Source organism: Gavia stellata, chromosome 1 (assembly GCF_030936135.1).
Source record: "Gavia stellata isolate bGavSte3 chromosome 1, bGavSte3.hap2, whole genome shotgun sequence".
NCBI classification, from domain to species: Eukaryota; Metazoa; Chordata; class Aves; order Gaviiformes; family Gaviidae; genus Gavia; species Gavia stellata.
The window spans coordinates 76,171,236-76,198,355 of NC_082594.1; the positions used below are offsets into that span (position 1 = coordinate 76,171,236).

Sequence of the window (27,120 nt, forward strand, 5' to 3'; positions counted from 1 at the left end):
ACATGATATAGAAGCAGCATCACAGTTAACATACGCTTCCAGCACTGTCTTTCCCAACTGCTGCCACAGCCCCAGTGTATGCTGCTGAAAGCAGCTTCTGATCTGCAGCTTGCTTTCTCTGTGCTGTTAGCTTGAGGCCAACAGTCAGCCTCAGAGGAGAAGACAGGGCAGTGCCTAATATCCCTGTAATCACTGGGACAGGAGGGTAAGTGCTTGCTGGCAACATCTCTAGTTATCTGTGTGTTTGTGTGTTTGAGGGGCAGCAGATTATATCGAATCCCTGAGCCTCTCTTAAAGTCACGTGGCTGGTTTGTGCTGCAGGGATAGTTCCACCTCTAATCTCGGCATTGCTCCAGTCTCACTCCTGTTAACACTTACAGAATCTCTAGAGAAAAATAAATAGTTTATCAGACTATAAAGACCACTGTTTCTGAATTGTTTATATTTAAAAAACACATAAGTTCATAAAAATATTTTCAGAAAATGTGTGCGTGTGTACATAATGTATATATTATATAAACAACATGCACATGCTATATATGTGTGTGCATTTATATAAAACGTGTACTCATATAATGTAAGAGACATACTTGCCGAAGTATGAAAAACGAGTCTTCCTTCTACTTGTACAGTATGAGTACTGCAAAGACAACGGTATGAAGTTAGGGAAAATGAAGATAAGATGCAGAGAAAAGAAGGTTTATTGGCTCAGTTGGAACCCCAGCTCTTCCAGAAAATGACTTCCGAGGCTCCAAGGTCAAGAACATTCGTGGAGCTCTTAAGAATATGTTCGTTATTTAAATCTCCACAAGAGGGCGGTGCATCCCATAATTGTTCTACATATTTGCTCGCATGCTTTAACTTTCGAGTAGCGGTAGAGAGCTGTAACTTTCAAGGACTGAAGACCACGCACCGCGAACACTCGAAGTCCTAGTTTAAGTGTAAGGATTGCTGAATATAACTGGGTATGCATGCATGTGTGTACATATAGGGGCAACCAGAGCTAATGTTAATGTCAATAGACCTAGCAATACCTTGAAAGAGATGCATTGAGATTGGAGTTATAAAGGGACATCATCAACACATTAACAGGTGCTAAGATATGTTTGTAACAGAGCTTAAGGCTCCTCCAGCAAATTTGTATGGTTGTAATAACAGGAATAATTCCACCCTGTGACCCAAAGAACATTATTGAATATGAAACTAAAAACTTAAGAGTAAATATTGTCAGATTAAAGGCTTTATTTTTGTCTTCTATCTTCTCAATCTGATCAGATTTATCAATTGAAGAAAAGTTATTTACTGTATTTTACCCTTTTTTTGTACTCCTTTAAAGGTTTCGTTTTAGCATCAATATGTGGGAACACTTGCCATGTTAAAAAAGCTCAAATATATTAACTTTTTAGGTGAAAGTGTACAGAGTGGTTTGCATTAATCAGCAGAATGGGATGAGATACTGATGCGCTCTGCATGTACTATGGAAAGCAAGGTGAAATAGGGAAAGGAAAAATGTCAGCCTGTGGACAATAATGAGGAACTGAGGAAACAGAACCATCAGTGTTGCAGTGCTGAAACTTTTTGAAGGAGAAAAAGCCATTGCACCTCCATAGAGCATTTCTAATTGAGAAGGTGGTACAGTCTCTTTGTAGAGGTGAATGATGGGAAGAAGCTTCCAGTCATTTAACTTATATATCTGCCTTTATTTTCTGAAGCCATATGGGTTTGGGGAGGTGAGAAAGACCTGCAGCCTATTTAAGTGTTTGCTGAGGTCCCCAGGAATATTATTTCCCAGGTCATGAGCCAACATGGCTTTCCATCAGATGAACCAGCTGCTGTTAGAAGCATGAAGATGGCAAAATCCAAAGAGAGCTGTCAAGAAGAAGGTGGTAAGAGTCCTGGAATACCAGCATTTCTTTTGTGGTGTGGGTCCATGGTAACACAGAAGTCTACCAACATCTAGATGTCTGAATGCAACCAACAGCCAAAGCAGCTATCATGTAGGTTTCAGAAATGGAGGAGGCAGTCAACACAAACACTGCCAAGCAATAAGATGCTTAGCGCAACACTTAATATCTACTTTTGATCAGGTAAGTTGCACCTTTTGTGCCTGGCAAGCCCACATTTCCAGAGCTCTGAGACCCTCTGTGACATGTTTGCTCGGTATCTAGGTAGTGGTTTATTTGTCTGTTAATCACATTCCTTTCCTTACAGCAGAGGTCTGGAGATTTGCTGCTGCTTCCAGCTTTCACACTGAAAGGGCTCTGTGTTTCTAAAATGAAATTGTCTGTTTATGAAGAACACTATTTACGGACATTCTCCAGCTGCAGTTGGCCTCTTGCGGAGACTAACTTTCTGGATCTTTTTCCAAACTCTCACTTACTGTATTTCTCCCCCCAACTGCCACAGAGGTTACTTCTTCAGTTACTCCCCCATCTCTGTTTTGAATCTGTTTATACCTCTCTTAAGTCTGTTGTCCTTTCTCCTTTGACAAAGCTGCGCAGGTATACAGCAAAGGAGCCAAACCTTTGAGTTTCCTCAGATTTAAAGCACTCAACAAAATACTTCCCTGTTTTTCTGGTGCCTCACTGTATCCAACAACAGCAGTTAAGGGTGTTGAAGACATTGGGGAAAGTTTCAAAGGACAATTAGCCTTGGCAGCTCTCAGCAGGACAATGTGCGTGCTTTACTTTCTGCATCTGAGAAATTCTGGCATGCCAGAACTAGATCATGTGGGCAGTGGTGTGGAAACTGGGGAAAGAGGACCATCATTGTCCCGGTGCTTAAAGTTTCTGCAGAAGGAAAAGACTGACTGCAGGCCATCATCATGAGTCAAGATAGTCAAGGAGGGGGTTGAGGTATTTATTTATGCTAAAAGCTAGAAAGGTTTTCTGTTTGGCAGCTCTGAACTTCTTGTGTTATAATTAGAGGCCTGAGAGTCTCCTCATTTGATAACATACTCCACCTTTTTAGTCTTTAAGAAAAAATATTAGAAGTCATGAGACTTGCAACCAAGTCATGAAAGACCAGGAGTTCAGTAGGAGTCCAGACTTCAGACAGTCAGGGTTTTTTTGTCAAATAAAAAAAGCAAGCTTTAAAAAAGATATTTCAACTAAGCATTATGCTCTACTCTATTATGTGCTCCATAATTACACTTTATAGGTTTGGCAAGAGAACATTTACTTGCAAAAAATTAATCCAGAATGAATGTAATCCATATATATCAAGATGAATAGTATGATTGAAATTTTGCTCTCAATAACTCCTTTAAAGACTATGAACTGCAGCATAAATGAGGAAAGACAGTACAAGACTTTTTCCAGTAAAGAGTTCCTCTGTTTTTCAGGATGGAATTAATTACAAAGTACAATAACCAAGGCTTATATCCTAATCGTTCTTTTGAGAGTCATTTTATATTAGGATTTTCATTTTGGGCCCTTAAAAGAACTGCAGCTTTAGCTAAATCTAAAAAATTGCCAATAAAACTGATTCTCCTAACGGACTTTGCCAGGACAAGATACTGTCAGAATATCTTAAATACGCTTCTCTGGAGGAACTGGGCAGGTCATTGAAAAAGACTAGCGTTGCATGCTCTTTCAGCAAAGGGACACTAGAGGGCTTGCCAGTGTATTTGTGACAATTCAGGCCAGGGAATCATACTCTTGACTAATGCAGCTGTGACAGCTTTGAAGGGTAGACTCAGCTGCCACCTGAGAAGTTGAAAGGGAGCCAGCAACTGTGAATGGCCATGCCCCAAGAGGACAATGAGGTCTGCTGCTAGTCAGCTCCAACAGCAGCAGCCCTCAAGAGAGTCAGGTGATGGAAAAATAAGAACAGAGGTGAGAAAATATGTTAGAAATGGAATTAATAATGATACACTTTGAAGCAAAATTGGTTAACTGTTACCAGCAGCTAGAGGGGTTTGTTGAAGAGTGATACATGAGTTCGTCTTTACCTAAACGTGAGGGACTGCTTGATCAGGGGGGTTGGACAAGGTGACCTCCGGAGGTCTCTTCCAACCTCAGCCATCCTGTGATTCTGTGACTTGTCAACACGGCTAAGTGAAAGAGGGCCAAGCTTGTGTCCCAGGCTCCCCCTGGGGCACTCTCAGATCCCTCCCTGACTCCGGGATAGACTATTCCAAGACGGTAGCAGGCAAAGCTCCCTGCTGAATCCCCACTGTCAGCACCCCAGCAGGCAGGGTGGAAGAGGCCAGGCTCCAAGGCAGTTCTGGCCTTACCTGGGAGCGTGAGACTGACTAGAGTGGGGCCAAAGGGCTGTCTAGCTTACGGTGTCCTGCCTCAAGCACTGGCATTTCAAGAAAAGGAAGAGCAGGGCAATCACATAATGTCACTTCCTCTTAATACTCCTCCAACCTCTGACCATTTTAAGCTCAGGGGTTTTCCTGAGTCTGTTGTTATTTGCCTACTTAGTAACCTACAATTGATTTCTTTTTCAGGTGCTTTTCCAGTTGCTCTGTGGACGCATGTACTATGTGCATCCACAACATCCTTGGCGAGGTGTTCCCCAATTATTCTATGAGTTATGAGAAGAGATACTACCTTTTCCTGGTTTTGAGCCTGCATCTCATTAGCTTATGTACTGGGTTTGTGTGGCAAGGTTTTGGTAGCAGGGGGGGGCTACAGGGGTGGCTTCTGTGAGAAGCTGCTAGAAGCTTCCCCAATGTCTGATAGAGCCAATGCCAGCCAGCTCCAAGATGGACCTGCCGCTGGCCAAGGCTGAGCCCATCAGCGATGGTTATCCCAGAGGATAACATATTTAAGAAGGGGGAAAAACAACTGCACAATGGCAGCTGGAGAAGAGAGGAGGGAGAATATGTGAGAGAAACAACTCTGCAGACACCAAGGTCAGTGAAGAAGGAGGGGGAGGAGAGGCTCCAGGCGCCGGAGCAGAGATTCCCCTGCAGCCCCTGGTGAAGACCACGGTGAGGCAGGCTGTGTCCCTGCAGTCCATGGAGGTCCACGGTGGAGCAGATATCCACCTACAGGAGCAGGTGGATGCCCGAAGGAGGCTGCGACCCCGCGGGGGACCCACGCTGGAGCAGTCTGGTCCTGAAGGACTGCACCCCATGGGAAGGACTCATGCTGGAGCAGTTCATGAAGAACTGCAGCCCGTGGGAGGGACTCATGTTGGAGAAGCTCGTGGAGGACTGTCTCCTGCGGGAGGGACCCCACGCTGGAGCAGGGGAAGAGTGTGAGGAGTCCTCCCCCTGAGGAGGAAGGAGTGGCAGAAATGACGTGTGATGAACTGACCACAACCCCCATACCTCGGCCCCCTGAGCTGCTGTGGGGAGGAGGTGGAGAATTGGGGAGTAAAGATGAGCCCAGGCAGAAGGGAGGGGTGGGGGGAAGATGTTTTAAGATTTAGTTTTTATTTCTCATTATCCTACTCTGATTCAATTGGCAATGAATTAAACTAATTTCCCCACGTCAAGTCTATTTTGCCCGTGACGGTAATTGGTGGATTTTCTCTCCCTGTCCTTATCTCGACCCAAGAGCTTTTAGTTATAGTTTTCTCTCCCCTGCCCAGCTGAGGAAGGGGAGTGATAGAGTGGCTTTGGTGGGCACCTGGCATCCAGCCAGGGTCAACCCACTGCAGCTTAATACGTTGTTCCCCAGTTCTTGCTTGGGCAAAGGCAGAGAAACTTATCCCTATTAGCTTCTGCACTCCATTGAGGATTTTGTAGACTTCTTTCCTACCTACCTTACATTGTCTCTTCTCTGAGCTGAAGAGTCCTAAACTATTTAACTCCTAAGGTTTTAAATTCATACCGTAGATCATCCCACATGCCCTTCTCTTGACTTTTTCCAGTTCTTGTAGATCCTATCTGTGATGAAGAGACCAGAAGTGCACAAAGTAAACAAGGCGTGGATGAACCATGGATTTCTACAATGCTGAGCTGATGCAGGGAATTATGTATTATGATTCATAGTGGTCACTGCTGAGCAACATCATTTTGTACACAAAACTCTGAGTGGATTTCCCCATGTGCATTACTTCACGCTTACCAATGCTGAATTTCACCCCCAAACATCTATGCTGTCATGCGCACCTTTGTGTATGCAGCATATACCCTAAGCATCTCCTTAGAGAAACACCACTCTGGTGGGTGTCGGTGTATACCTCATGTTATTTTAAACACTTTGAACTGGAAAAAACAACAAAAAATGAGTGAGTGACTTTAGGATGATCTCTGGCTCTCTCATGTATCAGCATAGATGTAGCCAAACAGACGCTGAACCCAAAGTGGAGCATAGTCAGTCTAGGGAATGTTTATCAGGGCACCACCAGCCCTGACTGTCCCTGCCCAGCCCCCCAGGGCTCCCCCCACCCTGCCCAGGGCCCAGGACCCCATGTCAGCCCCACAGGGCCATCAGCCCCCGCCCCAGCGACGATGCAGCAGGGCCAGTCTCCAGCTCCCCACAGACCTGCCCTGCCCAGCCATGGGCCCCACTGAGCCAGGCCCACCCGTGGGTCCATGTCCCGGCCGGGCCTCAGCCCACTCCCAGGGAGATGCCCAATGCCCGGGGCTGGGGCTGCCCCAGTGCCACCCGGCTGCCCTGCTCCTGGCTGGGGGTGCGACAGGCCCTGGCAGCCAGCCCCCTTCAGAAATGCATTGAAATTTAAAAATACATGTATTTGATGTACCTATTGGGCAAGGAGAATGATTCCATGTTAGCCAACAACTCATTCAAGTATTGCTGCTTTTAAATTTGTGTGAAGGGGGTATGCCAATGCCAGCTTCTAAGATACATATAAAAAAAAGAAAAAACTGAACAGGTATGCAAAGAAAAAAAAAATCTTCAAAATGCTTAAGGAAAATAAGAGACTTAAAAAGATACAGAAATCTTAAAAAAGCACAATAGCAATGGGAAACAGATGCATTTTATTTCATAACTTGGTTTCCCTGCCCTCTTCTAAGCTTGGAAGTTTCTCACACGTGGCAGGTGCAAACAAAGGAAAGAATCTTAAATCATGTCCTTTTTATGTTAGGTTTTTTTATTATTATATATACAAAAAAATCTAAGCATATTCATAGATTGTACTGCTAAACAATAATTAAAAAAAAAAACCCACCACCACCGCCCCCCCCAACCAACCAAACAGAAGCCTATACATTCATGTCTTCTCAGTAAAATTACATTAACCACAGAGGCAATCAAGTAAGCATGTCGCCCAGGACCCATATTCCCCAAACCAAAGGCAATATAGAAAAGAACTTCTGAATAACCTCTCAAAGGCAATCTATATTTATATGTATATATTTTTATATATATATGTATGTATGTCAACTCACACCCACTGACCAAGGAGGGTAGAAGTCTTGCTACCTTATGGTGCCCCAGAAGGACATGTTTCCAGTGTTAAAGAAAAGTATGTGGCGCCACTTTCATGATTTCTTCTCCTCCTCTCTAAGAAACCCCTCCAAAACTTCACAGTATACACCGTCAGACTCAAAATAATGTAGTCGTTGGGTTCATTTCTGTATTCCTTTCTCAAGGAACAATCTTGCTGACCCAAATGGGAGTTTTGCCTAATCTGAGCTAACTAGAGGCTAGTTAGTAAAATGGCATAAAGAGGTACCTGAAGGAGGCATCCTTCCTGTTCCTTTTTAGACAATGTCAGAAGAAGGATGAAGGGCTATGAAGAGCTGTGTGAGGCTGGAGAGAAGAACACTTTCAGTCAGTTGTGAGCATCTTTTCTCTCTTGCAAAAGGAGCAATTCAGTATTTTTCTAAATATAGCAGTTGATGGCCAAAGTGCAAAGTTTCTGTCCTTTTGGCTCTATTTGGTGTCAGTTACAGTTCAGGCACATTGCAGCATATTTAGGAGGCACTAAGTGTTTGAGGATCAGGTTCAAGATAAAACAGTTCAAGATAAAACTTCGAGAAGTAATGGTTTTAATTGTAAAAATACTTGCATGTTAAAAAGAAAAAAAGGAAAGAGATTTCCCTATAACCTCCAAAAAATTTCTGCCACAGCAAAATGCTGAAAACAGTTTCGGTAGTGAGAAAGTTGGAATTCTGTGAAAGTGGATGGTGAAGGGACTTCAACAGCAAGGTGAAACCATGCACTGCTAAATTAATACACAGATTTGCAAAACATAAGTAAACAAACTGAATTTTTGCCTGGTGGAGGTGGAACTGCTTAGGAAGAGCCATCGTTCTTTCTTTGGAGGCCCTGGCACAAGCAGGCATTTTGGAGCACGTGCTAGAGCTGACACAGGAGGTCCACTCACATGTGTCCTGCTCCTATAACTGAGGATACTTTAGCAGAAGATAGGACATAAAAATATCTCACAGTTGATTTTGCGGTTATCCAGCCTCTATCATGAAAGAAATTCATGGTAATTAGTGGTGGAAAATTGTGTTTTAATCATGTCATACACAAAGAAAAAAGGCAGATTTTAAAGGGCCTTGGGTATTGCCTTTTACTTAGGCACCGGAGTTCAGAAACGAGCAGCATGTGGTGCATGAACCAACTATCCACGATGTCAAAGACAGCCTCCTACTCATTGCTGGATGGAGCTGCAGCATATAGCTACCCTATAGCTTTGTCTCACTTGTGAGGGGAAACTTGTCTGGCTCTGTCAGGTGGTTTTTTGGCTCTTCACTGTCAATGAGGGCAAAAGGTAGGTAAAAAGCTGTAAATACTACAGTAAAAACTTTGCCTTTGTTTGTCCCCAGTACATATTCTGTAGCAGTTGTCTTTCCAAGCACACAGGCCATTGTTGAGAAGTGAGAAGAATTAAAACATGACACAGTATATGCAAACAAGATGGAGAAAGATATTTCAGAGAGGAGTCCCAAACACAGGACTGCACAATCAACCTGCCGTAACCTATTTCCAGGGCATTTGGTACATCTCCCATTCTCAAGCCTTGCTTTCATTTTTTCTTCTTCTTTCCATTTGCCCGCTTGAAAGATGTTTCTGACATCTGGCCATAGGGACAGGTTTTCAGATGGTTTCTGCTGGCACAGAATCACTCCAGTCTGTGATTGAATTCTCACAGATCCAGCTGAAAATCTGGTTAATAATCCAAACCATTGCCCTAAGGAAGGTAAACTCACTGTCCATGCACTATATAAAGCTAAATTCTCTGCTGAGGGAGATGGTGCTTCTGTCTATAGCCTACAGTGAATTGGTGAAAATGACTTGTTGATACCAATCGCATACGAGCAGCAGCATTATTACTGTAGTAGGTCAATGTGAGAAAAATCTGTTTTCTTAAATCAACTGCTCCCCACTGTCCTGAGAAATTAATAACTTCAGGAAATGAAAATATAATCCACTCAGCAGCTGAAGCAGTCTCAAACATTGTTAGTTCTAGCTTTCCTTTCATTGTATGACCTATTTTGCTATATAAAATTGAAATAAAGAATATGAGTCAACCTAACCTTTTCAAAAGTTAGTGTGGTTTGGTTCTGATAAACAGCTGGGTGAGTGTTGTGGTGAATTCACAGTGGCTATGCATTAGGAATTAATGGTAAAATGACAAGCTATTTTTACCCATTATTTTACAGAAATACAACAAGAGAGAAAGCAATACATTAAAAAAAAACCAAAACAACAAAAAACTCAGCATATTGCTTAGAAAAATAACTCCCCTACCCCAAATCCAACTTCAGTGTATGCTCTAATTCATATACAGTAATATTTCACATTCACTGAGAATTACAAGCCTTTGGTTAAACACTGAGATCATACAACCTGAAAGTAATTTTTGTTCTAAACTTATCCCTTGGTTTCATGCAGTAGGACTAATTCCAGGCCAACCCCTAATTATCAGTGTTGGGTTTGGTTCAGTGCCTTCTTGAATAAACTCAGTTCCTTTAATGCTTCCATTTCTTACCAGAAAATACTGAAGTAGGATGCACAATATAAGTATGGCTTGAGTTCTGTCACTGGAGCAAGGTATTTTGAGGGTAGCCATTCAAAAAGAAACGTTTTCTGTGTCTACTCATGGATCTCACAGGTGCCTTTCTTCTGGGGATGTCTAAGGCTAAAAAACACTTTCCTGCCTTTGCAAATAGACCTTTACTCCCTCTAACCCATCCATAGGTCCGCTTGACATTGACCTGGCTGACATTGTCCTGCCAGAGAATAAGCTTTCCCTTCTGTTTTCCAGACTGTCACTGAGCAGTACCTTAGGGCGAAACACTTGCATGAATTTCTGGTAAAATTCTTTGGATGCAAAATAATAGATGAAAGGATCTATGCAGTTGTTGAGGCAACTGAGGCACAAGGTGAGCTTGTAGGCAGGGTACAAACTCCTGCCATAAAACAGGCGGTTGATCATATGCACAAGTAGGATAAAGTTATTTGGGGCGAAGCAAGTGATGAATACCAAAAGGACTATCATTGCCAGGTATATGGATCTAGTCTTCTGCCTGTTACCATATCTGTTCGATGTCTGAATAAGCTTCCGAATGGTGCCAATATAGCATCCAACTGTTACAACAAAAGGGATCAGGAAGAGCACGATAAATAGCGTGAGGAGAAAGGCTACCCAAGCTGCGAAGTTGGGCAGCATATCCCATTTGAGGACATCAAAACAGGTTATAATCCCCAATTCTTTCACTTCATAGGTCAGATCTGTGCTTTCTAGTGGGTAGAAGGCTAGTAGCAAGAAAATCCACATACCTAGGCAGGCAGCCAGGGCATATCTTTTTCTTCTCCACTTGATCAACTTCATGGGATATACCACACCCATGTACCGCTCAATGCTGATACAGGTCATGGTCAGTATGGAAGAATACATGTTGGAGTAGAACATCACGGTCACGAGGCTGCAAAGAGTCTTGCCAAAGCCCCAGTGATTGCTTTGGATGTGATAAGAAATCTGGAAGGGAAAGCAGCTGGCCAGCATGAGATCCGTGATGCTTAGGTTGATCATGAAGATAACAGAAGGTGTTTTGGGTTTGATGTGCCAGCAGAGCACCCAAAGGGAGAACAAGTTGCCAGGGATACTGATCAGAGCCACCAGTGTATACACAACTGGGAGGGTGATGGAGATAGCATTATTCTGGAGCATTGCCAGTGTTTCAACGTCCAGGTGGGATCCGTTTTTAACCATTATTCACAAGGGGGTTGTTGATCCCTGTAAGCCAGCTGGATCATATCACAAACACTTGGCTTAAAAACCTAGAGGACAAATGTCAAGAGAGAAAAGCAACATGTCAAAATAGAAATTAAGAACATACTTCTATTAATCAAACTAAGAAAAAGCCCTATGTAGTTTGACAGATTATCTCTGAATGAACAGAATCCATTAAAATTATCTCCTAAAAAACTCTCTCCTCCCTCCAAATCATGGTAACGTTTTACCAGTCTCACTTCTTCTTAGGTCTGGACAGCTGCTTTTTCCCTGCTGAATGGCTTTCTGATACTTTTTGCAGTCTGTACGTTATCACACTTTTTATGTTATTGTAACGTAAAGAAAATCACATCACAAATTGAGATTAAATTGATGTCTGCATGAGAACGCTATGCCATAGGATTTCCATGAGCTAAATCCATCCTATCTACTCTGGATGTCATGATCTTGCTTCTTGTAATACAAAATATTTTCTGACTTTTTTTTTTTTTTTGTCCAGCTAAACAGTGATCCATTTCAAGTAAGTGCTGGATTTTTTTTTAATTTTTTTTTCAATTGGGGAAAGGAGAACATGCAATCAATTATTCTTGGTATATTCATTATATAAACAGAATATAAGGAAAACACCATATATAATTGAGAACCAGGGACAGATTGCAGTTGCTTGGGCTGGTTTACAGGCTGATGGGACTAGGCTAAAGAAGTAACAAGCACTATTCTAACAAAAAAAAAAGCTATTGAATTTCAATTTTTGCAAGATGTAAGTTATCAAAAAATGTTCTGTTTGCAGCTGTCTTATTGGCATCACCTGTAATTCTGCAAAATTAATTTCAGTTTTCCAGTCTGCAAAGCAAACCCATGCTTTCACTGTCTGGGCTATATAGATCTTTCTTGGCAGACACAATAGGTTATAGCTTAGCTTATTTATTTTATACAGTGCAGCAGCATTTAGCAGCTGCAAACAAGAACTCATGCCTCAATGTGTTACATGCATGCGTGCTTACTTTCATTAAGCTGCAAGTACAGGAATGCAGTTTCACAAAACTACAGGGTCGAAAAAGTGAAGAAATGTCAATGAATGACCAGAAAGGCAGAAGATAGAGCAACAGTAAGTTCTGCGAAGAGTGGCAATAGGGGCCTGAAAAGGGTGCCAGGCCAAGCCAGCCGATAACTCTGGGCACATCTACGCTGTTTAATAAAAGAGGGGCAGAGACTGGGTTCAGGCACATACTCCTACTTGTGGACTCTGATCACCTGCGCTGTTTAATCCAAGCATCTCTTTTCAAGACACACCTGCTATAGGAGGTTAGATTAAAAAAATGTAGGTGCCAGTCAGCTGGTGTCACTTAACCTCAGATCTAGTTAAATAAGACCTTTAATTTAATGGTGTGGTCATAGCCCATGAGCAGTGTTAATAGGTCAGTCCCTCAGAGAGGTCAGCCCTCGGTGCTGGCTAACTAGCTGGAAATAACCATTCTGACAAAAACTGTGATATCTGTCAGAGGCTTTTACTGAATAACCTTTCACAAAATAACTGTGGATAGTTCCTGAGACCTGGCAAAGGTGAAGTCTCTACTGAAGGCTGTAGTGCAGTAGAGAGATACGCAACTCTAAAAATAAACTGAGTGCAGATCCAGCAGCAAGAAGCTCAGTGGGGGCTTATTTCTGTTGTTCTTGATCTGATCAATTTGGCATAATGCTTCGAATGTCAGCTAAAAATATTCAGAAGTAGTGAGAGTCAGTATCAAACAAGTGATGTTAACTAATGTTGCCAGTCTTTCAGGAGCTTCCAGCTGAGCTGTTGGAAGCCCAGAAAAAGGCACAAGAAAATAGGAATTGCAAAGAAGTCAGAGATGTGTTCCTACTATATCATGCACATGACACATAGCAAACATGTTCCAAGTAATAAGCAGATCACATGATCACAACTGCAAAAAGACCTTTGAGCCAAATCCATTGCAGATGAAATTCTGTTCTTGTTAGTGCACTGCTCATAAAGCTATTGATTACCTCTTACATTCGATTTTGTGTTAGTGCTAATCACAAATGTATTTTCTTCTAAACTTGCTTTTTCTGAGAGCACAACCTGAAAAGAAGGAGAAAAGAAATTGCACGCATAGATTCTGCAGTACGCAAAACAATTTTGGGATTTGTGGCCTGGCTAAAGGCAAATTGTATGCACTTGTGGAACACTACTGTCAGTAAAACACACGTGCCGCCCAAATTTAGGCATCTCTTGAACAGGGGTTGAAAGGCACCAGACTTTGTGGTTAGGTACCCACAAGAGCCCTCCGAAAAGGGTAGGTGCCCCTGGCATGGTTTTCAGTAAGGAAGGTGTCCATCACAAGGGGCAAAAGAAGAACGATGCAATGGTTCCCTAGTGTCTTCTGAAGGGGACAAGGGGGCATGCAAAGCACACAAGACTGTTGTTGCAAGTCATTCTCAAGGGCAAATAGCCTCTTGGGGAAATGAGGAGTACAGAAAATCCTCCTTCCAACTTTGCCTTTCCTTTTGCCAAATCCTTCTGGGGCTCTAATCCTGAATTCCTTGTTCAGGAAAGCCTGGGCTAGCAGAAATTCCTACTCTGACTCACCCTTACTTGTGATGCTTTGTTTTTTACATGCCCAGGTTAAGCTCCTGGAACCATAATGTAGCATTTCAACATACTTTACTGCTCCCATTATTGCATCTTATTTGGGTTTAGTTAACACTGTTTACATTTTCATCTTGTTCAGGGCAACTTTATGTCCTTCCCCCAATGCAACCACAGTCTCTGTCTGTGTCTTGTGGTTTAACTTGAAAATGTCATAAATCAAAGAAGAAAGTAATCTTTATGGGGATTAGAATTAGATTCCCCTTACATTTTATGACTTGCTTCCTTTCAATTTCAGGTTGCTAACACAATTCAAATCAGGGGAGCTTGAACGGATTGTCTGCAAGAGAAACTTTTCTGCAGGATAATTTTAAAACATCAACCCCTAGCTAAGGTTTCATATTCATAATCTGTAAAAATATAGTTCTGTTACATAAAAATCCCTGTTAGAAAGACATGGTTTTGCTTTTATTTTGGGGAAGAGCTGTATTTAAACTATGACAGGCAAATGGACATACAGGTAGAGTGAAACAAAAACTCAATAAGGATTCTTCAAGCAGTCCAAGTCTTCAAGGTCCAGTCTTACTGCCATTTACATCAGTCCTCAAGCTTCTGACATAGAAAGAGACATGTTAAGCCTTTCTGCTTGCCTCATTTCTGAAACGTTTAGCGGCTGGATGTATTTTAGTTTTGTATTAGGTACTAGGAGCACCCACAGCCTCTGGAGTAACCATCACTAAATCCAGGTAGGATTTTTTTGCTCCTCTTTGTATTCACTGGCTCATAGCACTCTGGACAGAAAGCTCACTTAGAAATTCAGTAATGCCAGGTTTTCATCCAAGCTGTAAAGTGACAGCTGCTTAGTGCCTTTTTGAAAGAAATAGTCATTCCTTTCCCTTCAATTGACAAAAGATGGCAAATCAACCACTAAAGCGTATACTGAAAATCAAACAGTAAAAACCAGAAGATGGCTGTGTTATTTCTTTGCTGTGGAAGAATAACAATAGAGATATGTCTACTTTCTTTTTTGGGCACTACTAAATAAAACTGATGTGTTTCCTCTCGTACATCTATTCTCTTCCTGTTGTTGATGTCAAGTGCACCTGTGAAAAAGACTGAAAAGTCTGTGAGCCAAAAGAAAACCAGAATTACCATTTTATAAAAAGTTTTGTGATTCGTTTTTGTAATTTGAGATGGAAGAATAAATCTCAAAACATATCATGCAGCAGAAAGCCTTCCAAAACCCACTTTGTTTCATCATTTTTGGTTCACTACCTGTCAAAGCACTAATGTGTAGAATAAAAAGGTCTTATTTCATAAATTCTTTGATATTGTTACACTTTTAGAAAGACACCCTTCCAGCAGAAGAATGTAGGATGGCATATTTCAGATTACAGGAAAACCTGACTGAAATGCAATTTCAACTCAATTGCAACTAGATTCAGAATGAAGCAAAATAAAAGCACAGATTTTATTGTAAGCACTTAGAGAAATCATATTAACAGTTTTTAATCAATGCAAATGTGGCTGAAGAATGTATTTTGTTCTTTCTCAAAAGACTGCTTTTTTGAAAAAGGAATTTATTTTATTTTTTTGCTTGCTCACTTTAATACTATTACAAAGCAGTAACAAGAGCTAAAGTTAGGATAGTTTATGTCTACCTAAAGGTAGCTAAAATTGGTGAAAACTTAGGGGTCCTCAGTGTGCAATGTTCCTGCTGGGATTCAGCCCCTCCTGGACTGTCTGAATTGCTAGTGAGATTAAAGAATATTAGACAAGCACAGAAAACAGACACTTAATTTCTATTGTAGACTGAGTATGAGAAGAAGGAGCCAGAAAGGTATGGAGTTGGGAGCCAGTCATCTTGAATTGTGGGAAAAGTGACAAACACTTTGGTATTTAGATAGAGTAAGGGGTTTTAATATGAGGAACAAGAAGAAAAAGTGCCCTTTTGTAACATATCTCAGTTATTGTTCCTAAAGCATCGTTGATGCGATTCAGAGAAACACTTCTGCAAATGTTCAAGCTCACCAAACTGAGTAATGTAAATGAGTACATCTCTGATTGTGTGTTCCTTAAACTGAACATGAGCTTTACCGAAAGAGGCTGCAGATTTTGTCTGGATGGTTCTTTCTCACCCCTGCAATAAACTTTCATGCAAATTTTAGCTTGTGGGGTTACATCTCTACATCTCTAAAAGCCAAGGGTTCACTCAGTCAAGATCTGAACCTAAGTCTTCTAAGAAAATTATTTGTAATGGGGCTTCCCTGTTCTTTTTGCTGAATTATTTTTTTTGTTTCTGTTGTTTTGTTCTGAGTATCATTATTGCAAAGATCAGAAACTGTTGCTGAGCCTGTAGTTATGTTATCACAAAGGCATTATTTCACAGTAGGCTTTAGCTTATCTTCTTTAAAGAATAAATACATTTGGGAAATGAGACTTCTACCTTCTGTGTACTTGCGTGTACAAATATTTCTGAGCAAACAAAGTTAATCTGAAAACATCTGCAATATTCCCGACCTTCTATGTCATTTAGCTTTAGAAGAATAAAACTGTTCTTCATTTCTTGTTTTTCACCAAAGATTATTCTGATAAAGGACACAAGAAAACCATATGTATGCCTTCACTGCAAAAGATGGCGCATTTTTTACAATGAAAGAGTTACTTTATAATCACTATATTAATCAAAAACTCTTGGGGAGACAGGCTTCAGTCTTTATCTTAGTACACCCAGTCAAAGTAAACTCTATGTTGGTTATAGCTCTGACCTCAAATAGTTAGGGCAAGGTAAAACAAGAGTGTCTTCTCTCCACAAAGATTTCACATTGAGAGGTAAAAAACGCCTCTATATTTTCAGGAGGAAAATGTAGAAGCATTACCAGCTTTAGTGTAGTGGAGGGGTACATGCCTGTTGAGCTTGTTAGCTATATCAATCTAGACAAAAGCAGCTTTATTCAAAAGTGAAGAAAAATAATCCTATCATTTCTGCCTACTAGAGAGTGTTTCTGTTCTCTGGCCTGAGAGAGTGCAAGTGGGCAGTTTCCAAGATTCAACCAAAGAGGTCTTACTAAGTGTGAAATCTAAATATACAGGTGAGAGGCAAAGAAACATCACAAGGAAATACTGTACCAATTCTTCAGAACTAGTTAAGTAGTAAAATTAACTGTACATAGCTACCTTTACATTTCCTGTGACTGTCCTGGACTATGCAGTTTTGCTGATAGTTGAATTTTAGTTTGCTTGAACCTTCAACTTCGACAGTCATAAATTAGCAAAGTCAGGATTCTGTGCTGGTGTTAGCAATGTTCATCCTAATTTAGATAAGGTTTGCATAAACACAGCCACTATCATCTGTACTGATAATCCTGTTCAGAGTGAAACTAAGTGAAACTAGTCAATGTGGTCTTTAAAAAGTTCATTTCTGCAGTAGTCCATTTTATGGAAATAGTAAGGCTGTGGGCCAGTATTGACAAAAACCTCTCAGTGTCTGAAGCATGGTTCTATGACTTTAAGTGCTAGCTACTTAAAGCAGTCAGTAACTGAGACTATTAAGTAACTGAGTAAAATGAAGCACTTTGCAGTTTTCTTTATTGGTGTGCAATATAGTCAGCTTTTAAAAATTCTGTGAGCAAAACCTTAGGTCAATTGAAACCCAGCTTGTGTAACTCTGCTGATAGATTTTCTAGGCTGGTTTAAATTTCAGTCAGAGTGAGCATCCTAAACTGTATTTAAAGAGGATCCAGTTTATGGGCTAATAGCTAGAATATTATATATATGTTGGTCTTTCCTACATACACAGACTTTGTAAGCTTCATTTTTTCAAGCCTGATATTTTTAAAAGGATTAGCAAAGCTAAGATGACCCCTTTTAAGAATTCAACATAGCAGCCTAGGAATTCATTCAACAGGACTTATGCTCCTCTGCGGTCACTGCCCATGTGCATGCTCTTATTTCCCAACAGCACAAGGTAACTTGCCTCTTGGTGAAATAATGCTATCTTGCACATATCTTGGAGGAAGAGCGTGCATGCAAGCAGTTACTGAAATACTGCTAACACTTGGCAGGGAACCTTGACTTCATTCAACCACAGTTTTTGTCAGATGGTGCGTGGCCATGGACAACCAGCTCGCAAAGCTTCTTTTAGGCACTGTGGTGGACATCCTGGGTAGTGTAAAGTTATCCTGTGCCTGAGGGCCCTCCTTCAGGTAGCTTGCCACTAAGCTATTATTACACAATATTGAGTTACATCAAGATGATGATTTATGTTTTTATAGAACTTTGACCACAGAAAGTGCCCAATCAAGTCTAAATTTAAATAAGACATGAACTGATTTCCTTTATAACTTTAAATCTTTCAAATACTGTCTATGTCCAGGATTGACAGACAATGGCTTCTGGTCTGCAATTACTTCCTACTACAAGTAATTGCCTCACATAGCTTTTGTGAAAGTCGGAGGAAAAAGCATAGTTGATCATTTCCCTTCTGACCTCAAATGCCAGGAAAAGAAGTAACTGTTGGCACAAGGTGTTTGTGGTAGACAATATGACAGTTTCCCAACAGAGAATCCCTCAATGTTTAGAAAACTGTATGGTCTTACATTGAATCTGTATGGTCTGATTGGCATTTTACAGCAAACATATATATTTTTTTATATATATATATTTTTCTATTTGATATCTTACTTTCTATCTTTTCATCTCTCTTTTCTGTAAAACTCTTTTTGAATGTTTCCTCCCCAGCTCAGTCCACAAAGGAATTGAGGTAGAGCTGCATGCGTGTTTTGGAAGATTATCTTTAGAGATTAAAAAAAAAAAGAAAAAAAAAAAGAAAAAAAGTTCACACATTGCTTTTTCTTGCACTTGCACTAAGGATATGACAGTCTGTAGCTGTTGATCGATTTAACATATGATGGAGTCCATGAACAGGACCATCAACTAAGTTTTGTAGGTGTAGCTGAAAGGATGGCATGGTATTTGGGAAATGTTTTGAGAAAAGAATGTAGGGTAATTCTAAAATTCATATAATGTACTGGGGCAAGAAACTGGAAATAGTATTTTTAGGGATGAATCAAAGAACCTGGCTGAGCATGTAAGTCATCTTCAGAGAGGCCTTCTTCCACTACTTCCACTAGTTGGTCTCAGTATGTACAAAACCTCTTACAACCTCCTAGATAAATAGACATGTCCCAAAAAGCCCACGCTGGATCCATAACAACTGGTGACTTGTAAATACAGGCTGAATTGTTGTTCCTCATGTTAAGTAAGACCTATATGAATATGCAACTCTCTTTCCAGAGCAGTAGCATTAAGTAGCAGGTTTTGGGTATAGCTGGCACCTTTCTTTCCTCGTCCTTGCTACAGCAATGGATTTAGCATCCGTAGAAATCTAAGTGTCTATTTCAGGGTGAGTTGGAAAGTGTGCATGCCACTGACTGTACTGGGTGGATCTCCAGTGACTGTAACAGGCTCATATATAGTCACTTCCATTGTAAATGCAGGTGTTTGAAGCTGAATCCAGCCCATTTTAAACATCCTGTTGATTCAGATCCTGGTTTCCTGGAAGCCCGTAATTGCCCGGATTCTGTCAAAATCTGAATTAGTCCACTAAAACATAATTGTCCCCTTTCACACTTGGACTGCTCAGCTGCCACTTTAAAATGACCAGGCCAACTTCCATGTGAAAATGAATTGGCACAGAATAGGATCAAATGCATGATTTTACCTGCATCCATCTTCTTCTACCTGTGTGTCAAAACCTACAGTCAGTTTTACGTGATCTTAAAACTGTTTGTGTAGCAAAGATGCCACAGCTGGGACTCAGAATAAAAATTATTTTGTCTTCTGTTGGTCCTGCTGCTGTACTTGCTTAGCACATCTCACTTAGCCTTTATTGACAGCCCACCTACAGGACCGACTGCTCTGCTCTCTCCTCAGACGCCTTCTGCAATGTACTCGTGGTGAACTCCTGGCAGACTGGGCGTTCTCCTGGCTCACACATCAGTTAGAAGTGATTCTCACATCAGCACTAGTGAAAACAGCCTTGGCTGAACAATGCATGAGACAAGGGGCTCTGTAGGAGGTAAACTGACGTGCAGTTGGCAGCTTTCTTGCGTATCTGATTCTCTGCTCCTGAAAGGGCAAGAAGAGCTAGATGTACAGAAAGAATGAACCTTGCTTCCTGTCAAACTATGCCTCTTGCTGGAAGGCTTTGATGCAAAAACTGGGCTGCTGGAAGATCTTTTGTATGGCTGGAACTGATATTGTGTCCACTGATTCCCCTGGACCCTCTGTCAATACCTGCTGAAAACAGGTGACCACATTTATTTCAGCAGGAGGGGTCTGCCTGGGCTGACGAAGGGCCAGCAGGCAGCGATGTATGCAATCCAAGGCGGTGGGAAACATGTGAGCTCTGTGGTTGTTTCCTCGTTCCCTAGGACTTTGGATAATGCTTCCCAGCCTTGCCTGAAGGGAGCAGTGGTTGGGGCTCACCTTGGGTGATCTCCATGAGAAATTTTGCACCGTTACAACTCTTTCCTTTGCACAGTTTCTCTTACTGCATGTTGTCACAGCTCAGAGTGCGAATCCTGAATCGTGTCTGTACTGCTGAGCTATATATCGGTGTATTTTTCCTGAGTGATGTTCAGTTGCCCATGTATATGGTCTTACAAGTGGTTGTGATTCTCTGCTAGAGAAAGTTTCTTCATTTTTTCAACATTACCATCAGCAGTCAATAGTATTCAAGCTACAGTCATGGGGTACCCTGGCTGATTCTGCCTTTTAATAATGGTCATATCATGATCAGGGCATGTGTCACTAGGACAGCCATGTATCGCCTGCATCTATCTCAAGGGGAGCAACTTAGGGCATGTGCAGTACCGCTATGGAGCCCAGATGGCATCACCAGGATTCATTTACCTTGGGACCAGTCCTGCAGGACTGGTATTGAAGCAACTCCCAGTGAAGTCTGAGGCAGCTCTGTGTGCTGTGCGCACAGCACCTCAGAGCTCTTTGCTGGGTAAGGTAGAAGCTGGCTCACCCTGTCCGAGCTCATGCAAACTCATGTCGTTCATATGCTGAAAGAACTGAAAGTTAGCTTCTCTGAAAAAGCTCAGGGCTTATGTTGAACATCGATAACTGCACCTGTGCTGCTTGTGGCTGGCACAGGGCACAGTATAAATTCACACGCGCAGTTAGAGGTATGATCGGTAACATATAAGAATTGGAGATTATGAAATGGGAAAAAAAGAAAAAGATTTCTAACAAAACCTTCACTTCTTGTTCAGTTTCTTTGTGACTACTCGAGCTATCACACTAATATAAAGAGATACAACAGGAATAGCACCCTGAAACCGCATCTGCCATTGTTTCATTCTTTTGAAAGTCCTCGAGTGCAGGTGAGAAGGCAGGTCAAAGTTCTGATCTTCAGCTGAACCAAACAGCAAGTGCCCTCATATTCAGGCTTTGGTCTTCCTCTCAAGTCCTCACTGCACTTAGGTAACTTAAATGCATAAATAAGACAAAAATTGGATTCTATGCTTGTCTAACATACTCCTTCTGCATTGAGAAGTACATAAGTGCGCTTATTATAGTCAAGATATATGCTGATATATTATGATATGAATGTTACATATGAAATAATCACAGGCAGAAGTCAAACATGTTCTGCAGCTGGTTTTGTTGGGGGAGCTAGTCTCTGCTCTTACCAACAGACAATACATTGCAACAGCTCATTATTGGCTTTACTTTAGATCCTTTTTATTGCTAACAAAAATCCCTGAGGTATCTGGATCATCGCTGCTCTGCAAATCATTACTGGCATCTTGCCATCTTGAGAAAAAATAATGGAAGTAAAGACGCTGTGCTCTGAAGGGTGTTATTTATTGACCTGTGCACTAAAAATTAGTGTCTTAACTATATTTTTTATGACCTTGGCATTTAGCTCCAACTTAATAGAGCTAATTCTGGGTATTCCATTTGTAAACAGCCTGTATCTCACAATCTCTTCTACTGCATATATCTGCGGTCTGCTGTTTTTAAGCATATGGGCAAGCAAACACATTCTTGCAACGTAAGCGAAGGTGTGCATCCCCATCTCATCAGTCACTCTATGTATTTGATCTCCCTCATACAGACAAAGGAGGTTGCTTACCCCTCTGGGATAAAGTTTTGCAAAACAGTTCCAGGTTACCATGTGAGAAATTGTATCCATTACATACCATAGGACATACTATACTACAGCCAATATACTACCACCTTACATGCTACTCTGTCTCTGCCATGAGTTGTCTGCTTGCCCATGTGCTTAAGGTAAATAAACACAGCCGAGATACATTTCAAAAGGTGACCATCTGCACGCAGCACAGCTGGCATGAGGTGAGAGCAGCCTTAGCATGATTCTGATGCAGGCAGTGCCTCATGACAGGGTACACCAACAATGTAAAGGAGAGGTGGGAAGCCATCATAAGGACAGGTAAGCATTCTTATTTATCCAACTTATAAAATGAATATTATGTATGCGATATTATTATGTCAATATACTGATATAATATTATATATCAAATATTGTATATTAAACATAATTTATAGGATATATGTATAAGTGTTTTTTTCACTGGTACCACAAATTGAAATGCCTATAAATCCCATAATAAACACCCCAAGTGCTAGAATCAATCTCTTTTTTATCAGATGGTGTTTTAGCTTGTATTACTGATCCATCATATATGTATGTGTGTGTACATATATATGTGCATGATATTATATATCTTATGATAGTATATTGTATGATCATATATAATAATATATATTATTTTCTTACAATTGATGATAACATTCTTCTGTTTTTAAACTTTTTTTCATGACTGCAAGTGAAATTTCAGCTATTTGGATATTAAGTGTTAGTAGGATAAACATTTAAATGAAGGGAAAGCAATCCTGCGGTAGAGGAGCTCCAAGTCCTAATGTAAAAAGTGCTCAGACTAAATTTAAAGTTTCAGTTTCACTAGGTCCAAAACACTATAGAGAAAAATGGAGGCTCCAGAGCTCAGCCAGTCTTAAAGAGAATTTCCTTTTAAGGTGACACTTGAAATTTAACCACCTGGTAAAGTAGACTAAGTCTGTGAAATGCAGTGACAAGGACAAATACACAAAACTGCATTAGTTTTTTAGAATTTGCTTAGCTTAACCCCTAGACTGGAGAACTTAGAACTTTTAAAGTTTTATCATAAAACAAATCCACATATTTTAAATGCAAGCTTTAGGTGATTCCAAACATAGCTATATACATAAGGTCTGCTGTGACTCAGTCTTCAGTGAGGTGCCACACACTGTGGCAGCTAATTAATTGCCCTTAATTAATTATTTCCTGGCTGTGGATCAAACTATTGAGGTCTAGCTGAGGTCTAGCTGAGGCTGGGGTCTAACCTTAAGCAAACTATTTGGCTTTGTCAGAGCAAGAAGGGTGCCCCTGGGTGGCATGAGCTCTCAAAATGAGGCTACAGGACAGACAGGAACTTGACTGTAGTGAGAATTTACGTGTGGGAAAAGAAAACACAATATTCTTACTCTCTAGCACTTGAAAATGACAAACACTCTTCCCTTCATCCAAAGGGAAGGTTGAAAAGGAAAAGGAAATTAAACTCCTCCTGTTCTGCTAAAACCTACTAACACAATAAAACAAATGCAATAATCCAGCAGAAAAGAAATATGCTGAAGAAACTTGCAAGCACAGCATAAAGGAGCAGACGCTGCATTTCTGAGGAGAATGGGCATTTACTGACAGAGGAACGGCAAGCTGGAGAAAAAGCTCCTACGGGTGGAAGGTTCTTCAGTGGCACAGATTAAAATATCATCTGATAAAAAAGAGCTAAATTCTAGCCCTTGGGGAGGTGATTATGCACTTTATAGATATTTCAGTTTGTGTGAAAACTGCCCATTGGAGATGAAGACCATGAAACTCATGAGATATGTAAAGACAAACTCTGAGGTAGTTTTGAAGACTGGTACAATTATGCTCCGATGAGATACTAATAACAATAGAGCAGTAGGAGACAGTTCTTTGGAGGCAAAATCTAGGTTGTTAGGAGCCCTAGGGACCTCGAAGTGATATGCTCTGAAATATTACTGCATTCCTGCAGCTTTAGTGTGTAACTTGAAAATAGATGCATACATAAATGATATAAATGTACTAAGAATAAAGGAACTATTTGGTGCAGATGGCGCCTATTCAGGGAAGTATGGTTTGACCTAAACCAAAACTGGGCAAGGCTTCTGTTACCAAAAGTTAAGGTTATAGTTTTTAAACTAAAGAATAGAGGAAGCCAACTGGCACAGAAAAGCATATAGTTCAGGATGACACATACTTAGGGGTGGGAATGTTATTAAATCCTCTGTACTCTTAGAAAAAGAAAAAAGGACAGGAAAAGGTATTAACAAAGTCCAGGAAGGAACTGGACAAACAGTTTCTATGTGTGAAGTGTATGAAGCAGATCATGTGAAACAGTCAGCCAGAAAAAAACCCAGATATTTGTGTCTCTACAGATATGTAAAAAGTGTAAAAATGCTGAGGCTGATTGCCCTGGTTTTCAGCTGGGACTCTGACCTAATTTAGGCATCTGAGAAATCTGATGAAAGTAAGTAACTGTTGGAAATGGTACGGCCAGGGCACACACTGATATAGCCCAGCCGAAATAAGCTGTGTTGCTGAAGGATCGGTACTATTGTATTACAGGAAGCTTTGTGTCACATCCAGTAAACAATTCAGCTGCAGAAAACAAATGAGACAGAATTTCCATGTGCTGATGGCTGTAACTGAAGGACTGTATCATCAATCACATAACGAGGATGGTAAATATGGCAGAGATGTGCTTGGGATAGAAAAACAGCTGTGAGAGCAAACAATATGGAAACAGAAAACCCCTTCAAGTACCCCTAAACAAACCGGGCATATGTGCAAATGATGTGTGTGTTCCGGCACCACAAGTGTGACTCCTCATGGAAACCACCTGTTCAAGACCCAGAGGGGAGCTCCTCGCAGGACGAGGAGAAGCAGTTCTTGACTCAGGCCTCTGTCATCCTGAGCCTCTGCAGCGGCAGGAGCACCAACCTGGGGTCTCCTGCTCCCCATCAGGACACCCAAGAGCTTTGGCCTGTAGCCTATCGCATATAAATTTCTACAACTTCAGCTGCTTAATTAAAAAAATAATATTCTATGTCTGTGTGTGAGGTTTGACCCTACCTGTGTTTAGTGGATATGTCTAAGGAGACAGAGCTTCCTCTTTGCTTTTTTTTCTGGATCCTTAAGGTGCTCGGCTGGAAGATACACACCAGGTTGTCCCAGCCATTGCTTTGGGCTATTGGCACAAGCAGCGCTGGATAATGGCAAAGCCCAGGAGACAGGGGAGACTACTGGTGAGCCTGGCCCTTTGCTACCTGGGTACAGAATTAGGTCTTGGAGAAATACCAAAGGAAATTCTAATATCATTGAAGAATCCCTTTTCTTCTTAAAAACACCTTCTCCTGTTCACAGAAGAGCAGCTGCTCTGACTGGAGGTAGAGAGGGAACTTGGTTGGTACTCTGAGCATTGCTTGGTACTAATAAACCACATGCACTTGGGGCTGTTCTCTGCTGTGGAGGTCGGCTGGCCAGGGACAGCCTCTGCCCATGCTATCAGGCTTCTTTAGCAGAGAAGCACGTTCCAGTCACCAAAAACTTCCCCTGGAGCTGAATAATCTATTAGCATCGATATACCATAAAAATACAACTTGTTGGCCCCAAAGAAATGCATAATACATGGAAATCTCTGATGAGAAATGAGACTTGGTAGAAAACAGCAGGCTTGAAACTTGGGCTCTCGTGAGGGCTTCCCTATCGAAAGGTTTTGGTTCCCTTTTTCACTCTCTTGTAGTGCCATAGATCTCGAAGGAGAATTGCCGCTGGGAGCTCCTTCACTGGCAGGCACCTGATGCTTTGGCAGTGGCTGAAATGTGATCGCAGCCCCCACAGCAGCCACCTTCTCTTCTGAAACCCCAAAGATGCCCTCAGCTTTCTGGGAGCAGAGATGGGATGGTGCTTTTGAAAACACAACCTGCCCCCCTGCCCGCTGTGAAGAAGATCAGTACCAACTACTTTCTCGCTTCTCTTTCTGAGAATAGTGGAGGTCATTTAATTTTTGCTGCTACTTAGTTCCCAGCTCTGTTTCGGGACCCATGGCTCGTGCTTGCTCATGGGAAGTTCAGGGGCTCAGGGCCATCTCAGGGTTTTCCCACAGACCTGCCAAGCCCATGCTCTCCCCAGCCCTGCTGAAATGACCTGGGGCCGGGGCACGGTTTCTGGACGTGCGCGTGGTGGCCAGCCTGCCTCTCCGTGTGGCATCAGCCAGGCAGTGGAGAGACCCGGTGGGGCGTGTGAGATGTAGTCACCGATGCGATGCCTGTGATAGCCACTTAGCATTACAGCCTGCGGGGGGGTTAATGTGGTTTGGCAAGCAAATGATGGAAAAAGCCAGTGTTTTGAAACTCATTCAGGGAACTGAAGGAAACCAGTCCAAGTCTTTTTTATTCTAACATCTCAGCAGGTCTTTTACAAAAACGTAAAGGCAATGTAAATTCCAGGAGAGCAGCTTTAGTAACCTTTCTTTTTCTGTGTGTGTTTCTCTGTCTCTTGCTCTGCTGCTTTGTCATACACATATACAGAGAGGGAGAGAGGAAGAAAAGGAAAGCAGAGTTTTAACCTTTACAATAAAACCGTTTTCTTGAGGACTGGGGTTTAGAAAAGGTTGTGCATTACATTTTCAATGAAAGAGCCTGGAAAGGCAAAACAAATTCTCACAACCCCTTCTAGCACCATCCATCCAGCCATGCAGGTGAGCAAAGCCATAGTGCTCTAACATCTCAGATACCAAAGATAAGAGTGCAGTGATAAAAGACGTTTCATCACATGATATGGGGAAAGTTTTGTACAAGTTATGACTAGCTGCTCAGTGCAGGTTCCTCTTTCAATTCTCTGAAACTCTTTAAAAAAAATTACACACACAAAAAAAACCAAATTTCAAAACCAGTTTCCTCACTTCAAACCTCCCACCACTCCCATACCATCTCTATAGATGTTACCTCTAAGACGTACTATAAACTACACATAAAAGTTACTTGTGTTTGCACTGCATGGACTGGCAGTTTTTAGAGCATTCTGTTATATCTTGTTATAAACTACCCTAGACAAAAAACCGAGGCTTGTTATTTAGTTTTGTTTACCTGTTTTTTAATGTAAAAGAAATCTATCCTTTTTTTACCAAAACTAGTAGAAAGAGAAGACACATAGCAATTCATCAGCTAAAACCTATCCTTTCTTTTTAAAGGTTATACAATCACAACAGGAAATATTTTGAAATGGTCACACTAATCACAAGACAGAC

General features: G+C 41.3%; 1 protein-coding gene across 1 annotated transcript; it reads right to left on the reverse strand.

The window, feature by feature from the left end:
* Window positions 1-9,888: 9,888 nt before the first annotated feature.
* P2RY8 (P2Y receptor family member 8) lies at window positions 9,889-11,115 on the reverse strand. The gene has a single exon (XM_009821410.2). It carries the CDS (start codon window positions 11,092-11,094, stop codon window positions 10,021-10,023), a length of 1,074 nt encoding a protein of 357 aa, XP_009819712.1. The 5' UTR covers window positions 11,095-11,115; the 3' UTR covers window positions 9,889-10,020.
* Between the last annotated feature and the right edge of the window lie 16,005 nt (window positions 11,116-27,120).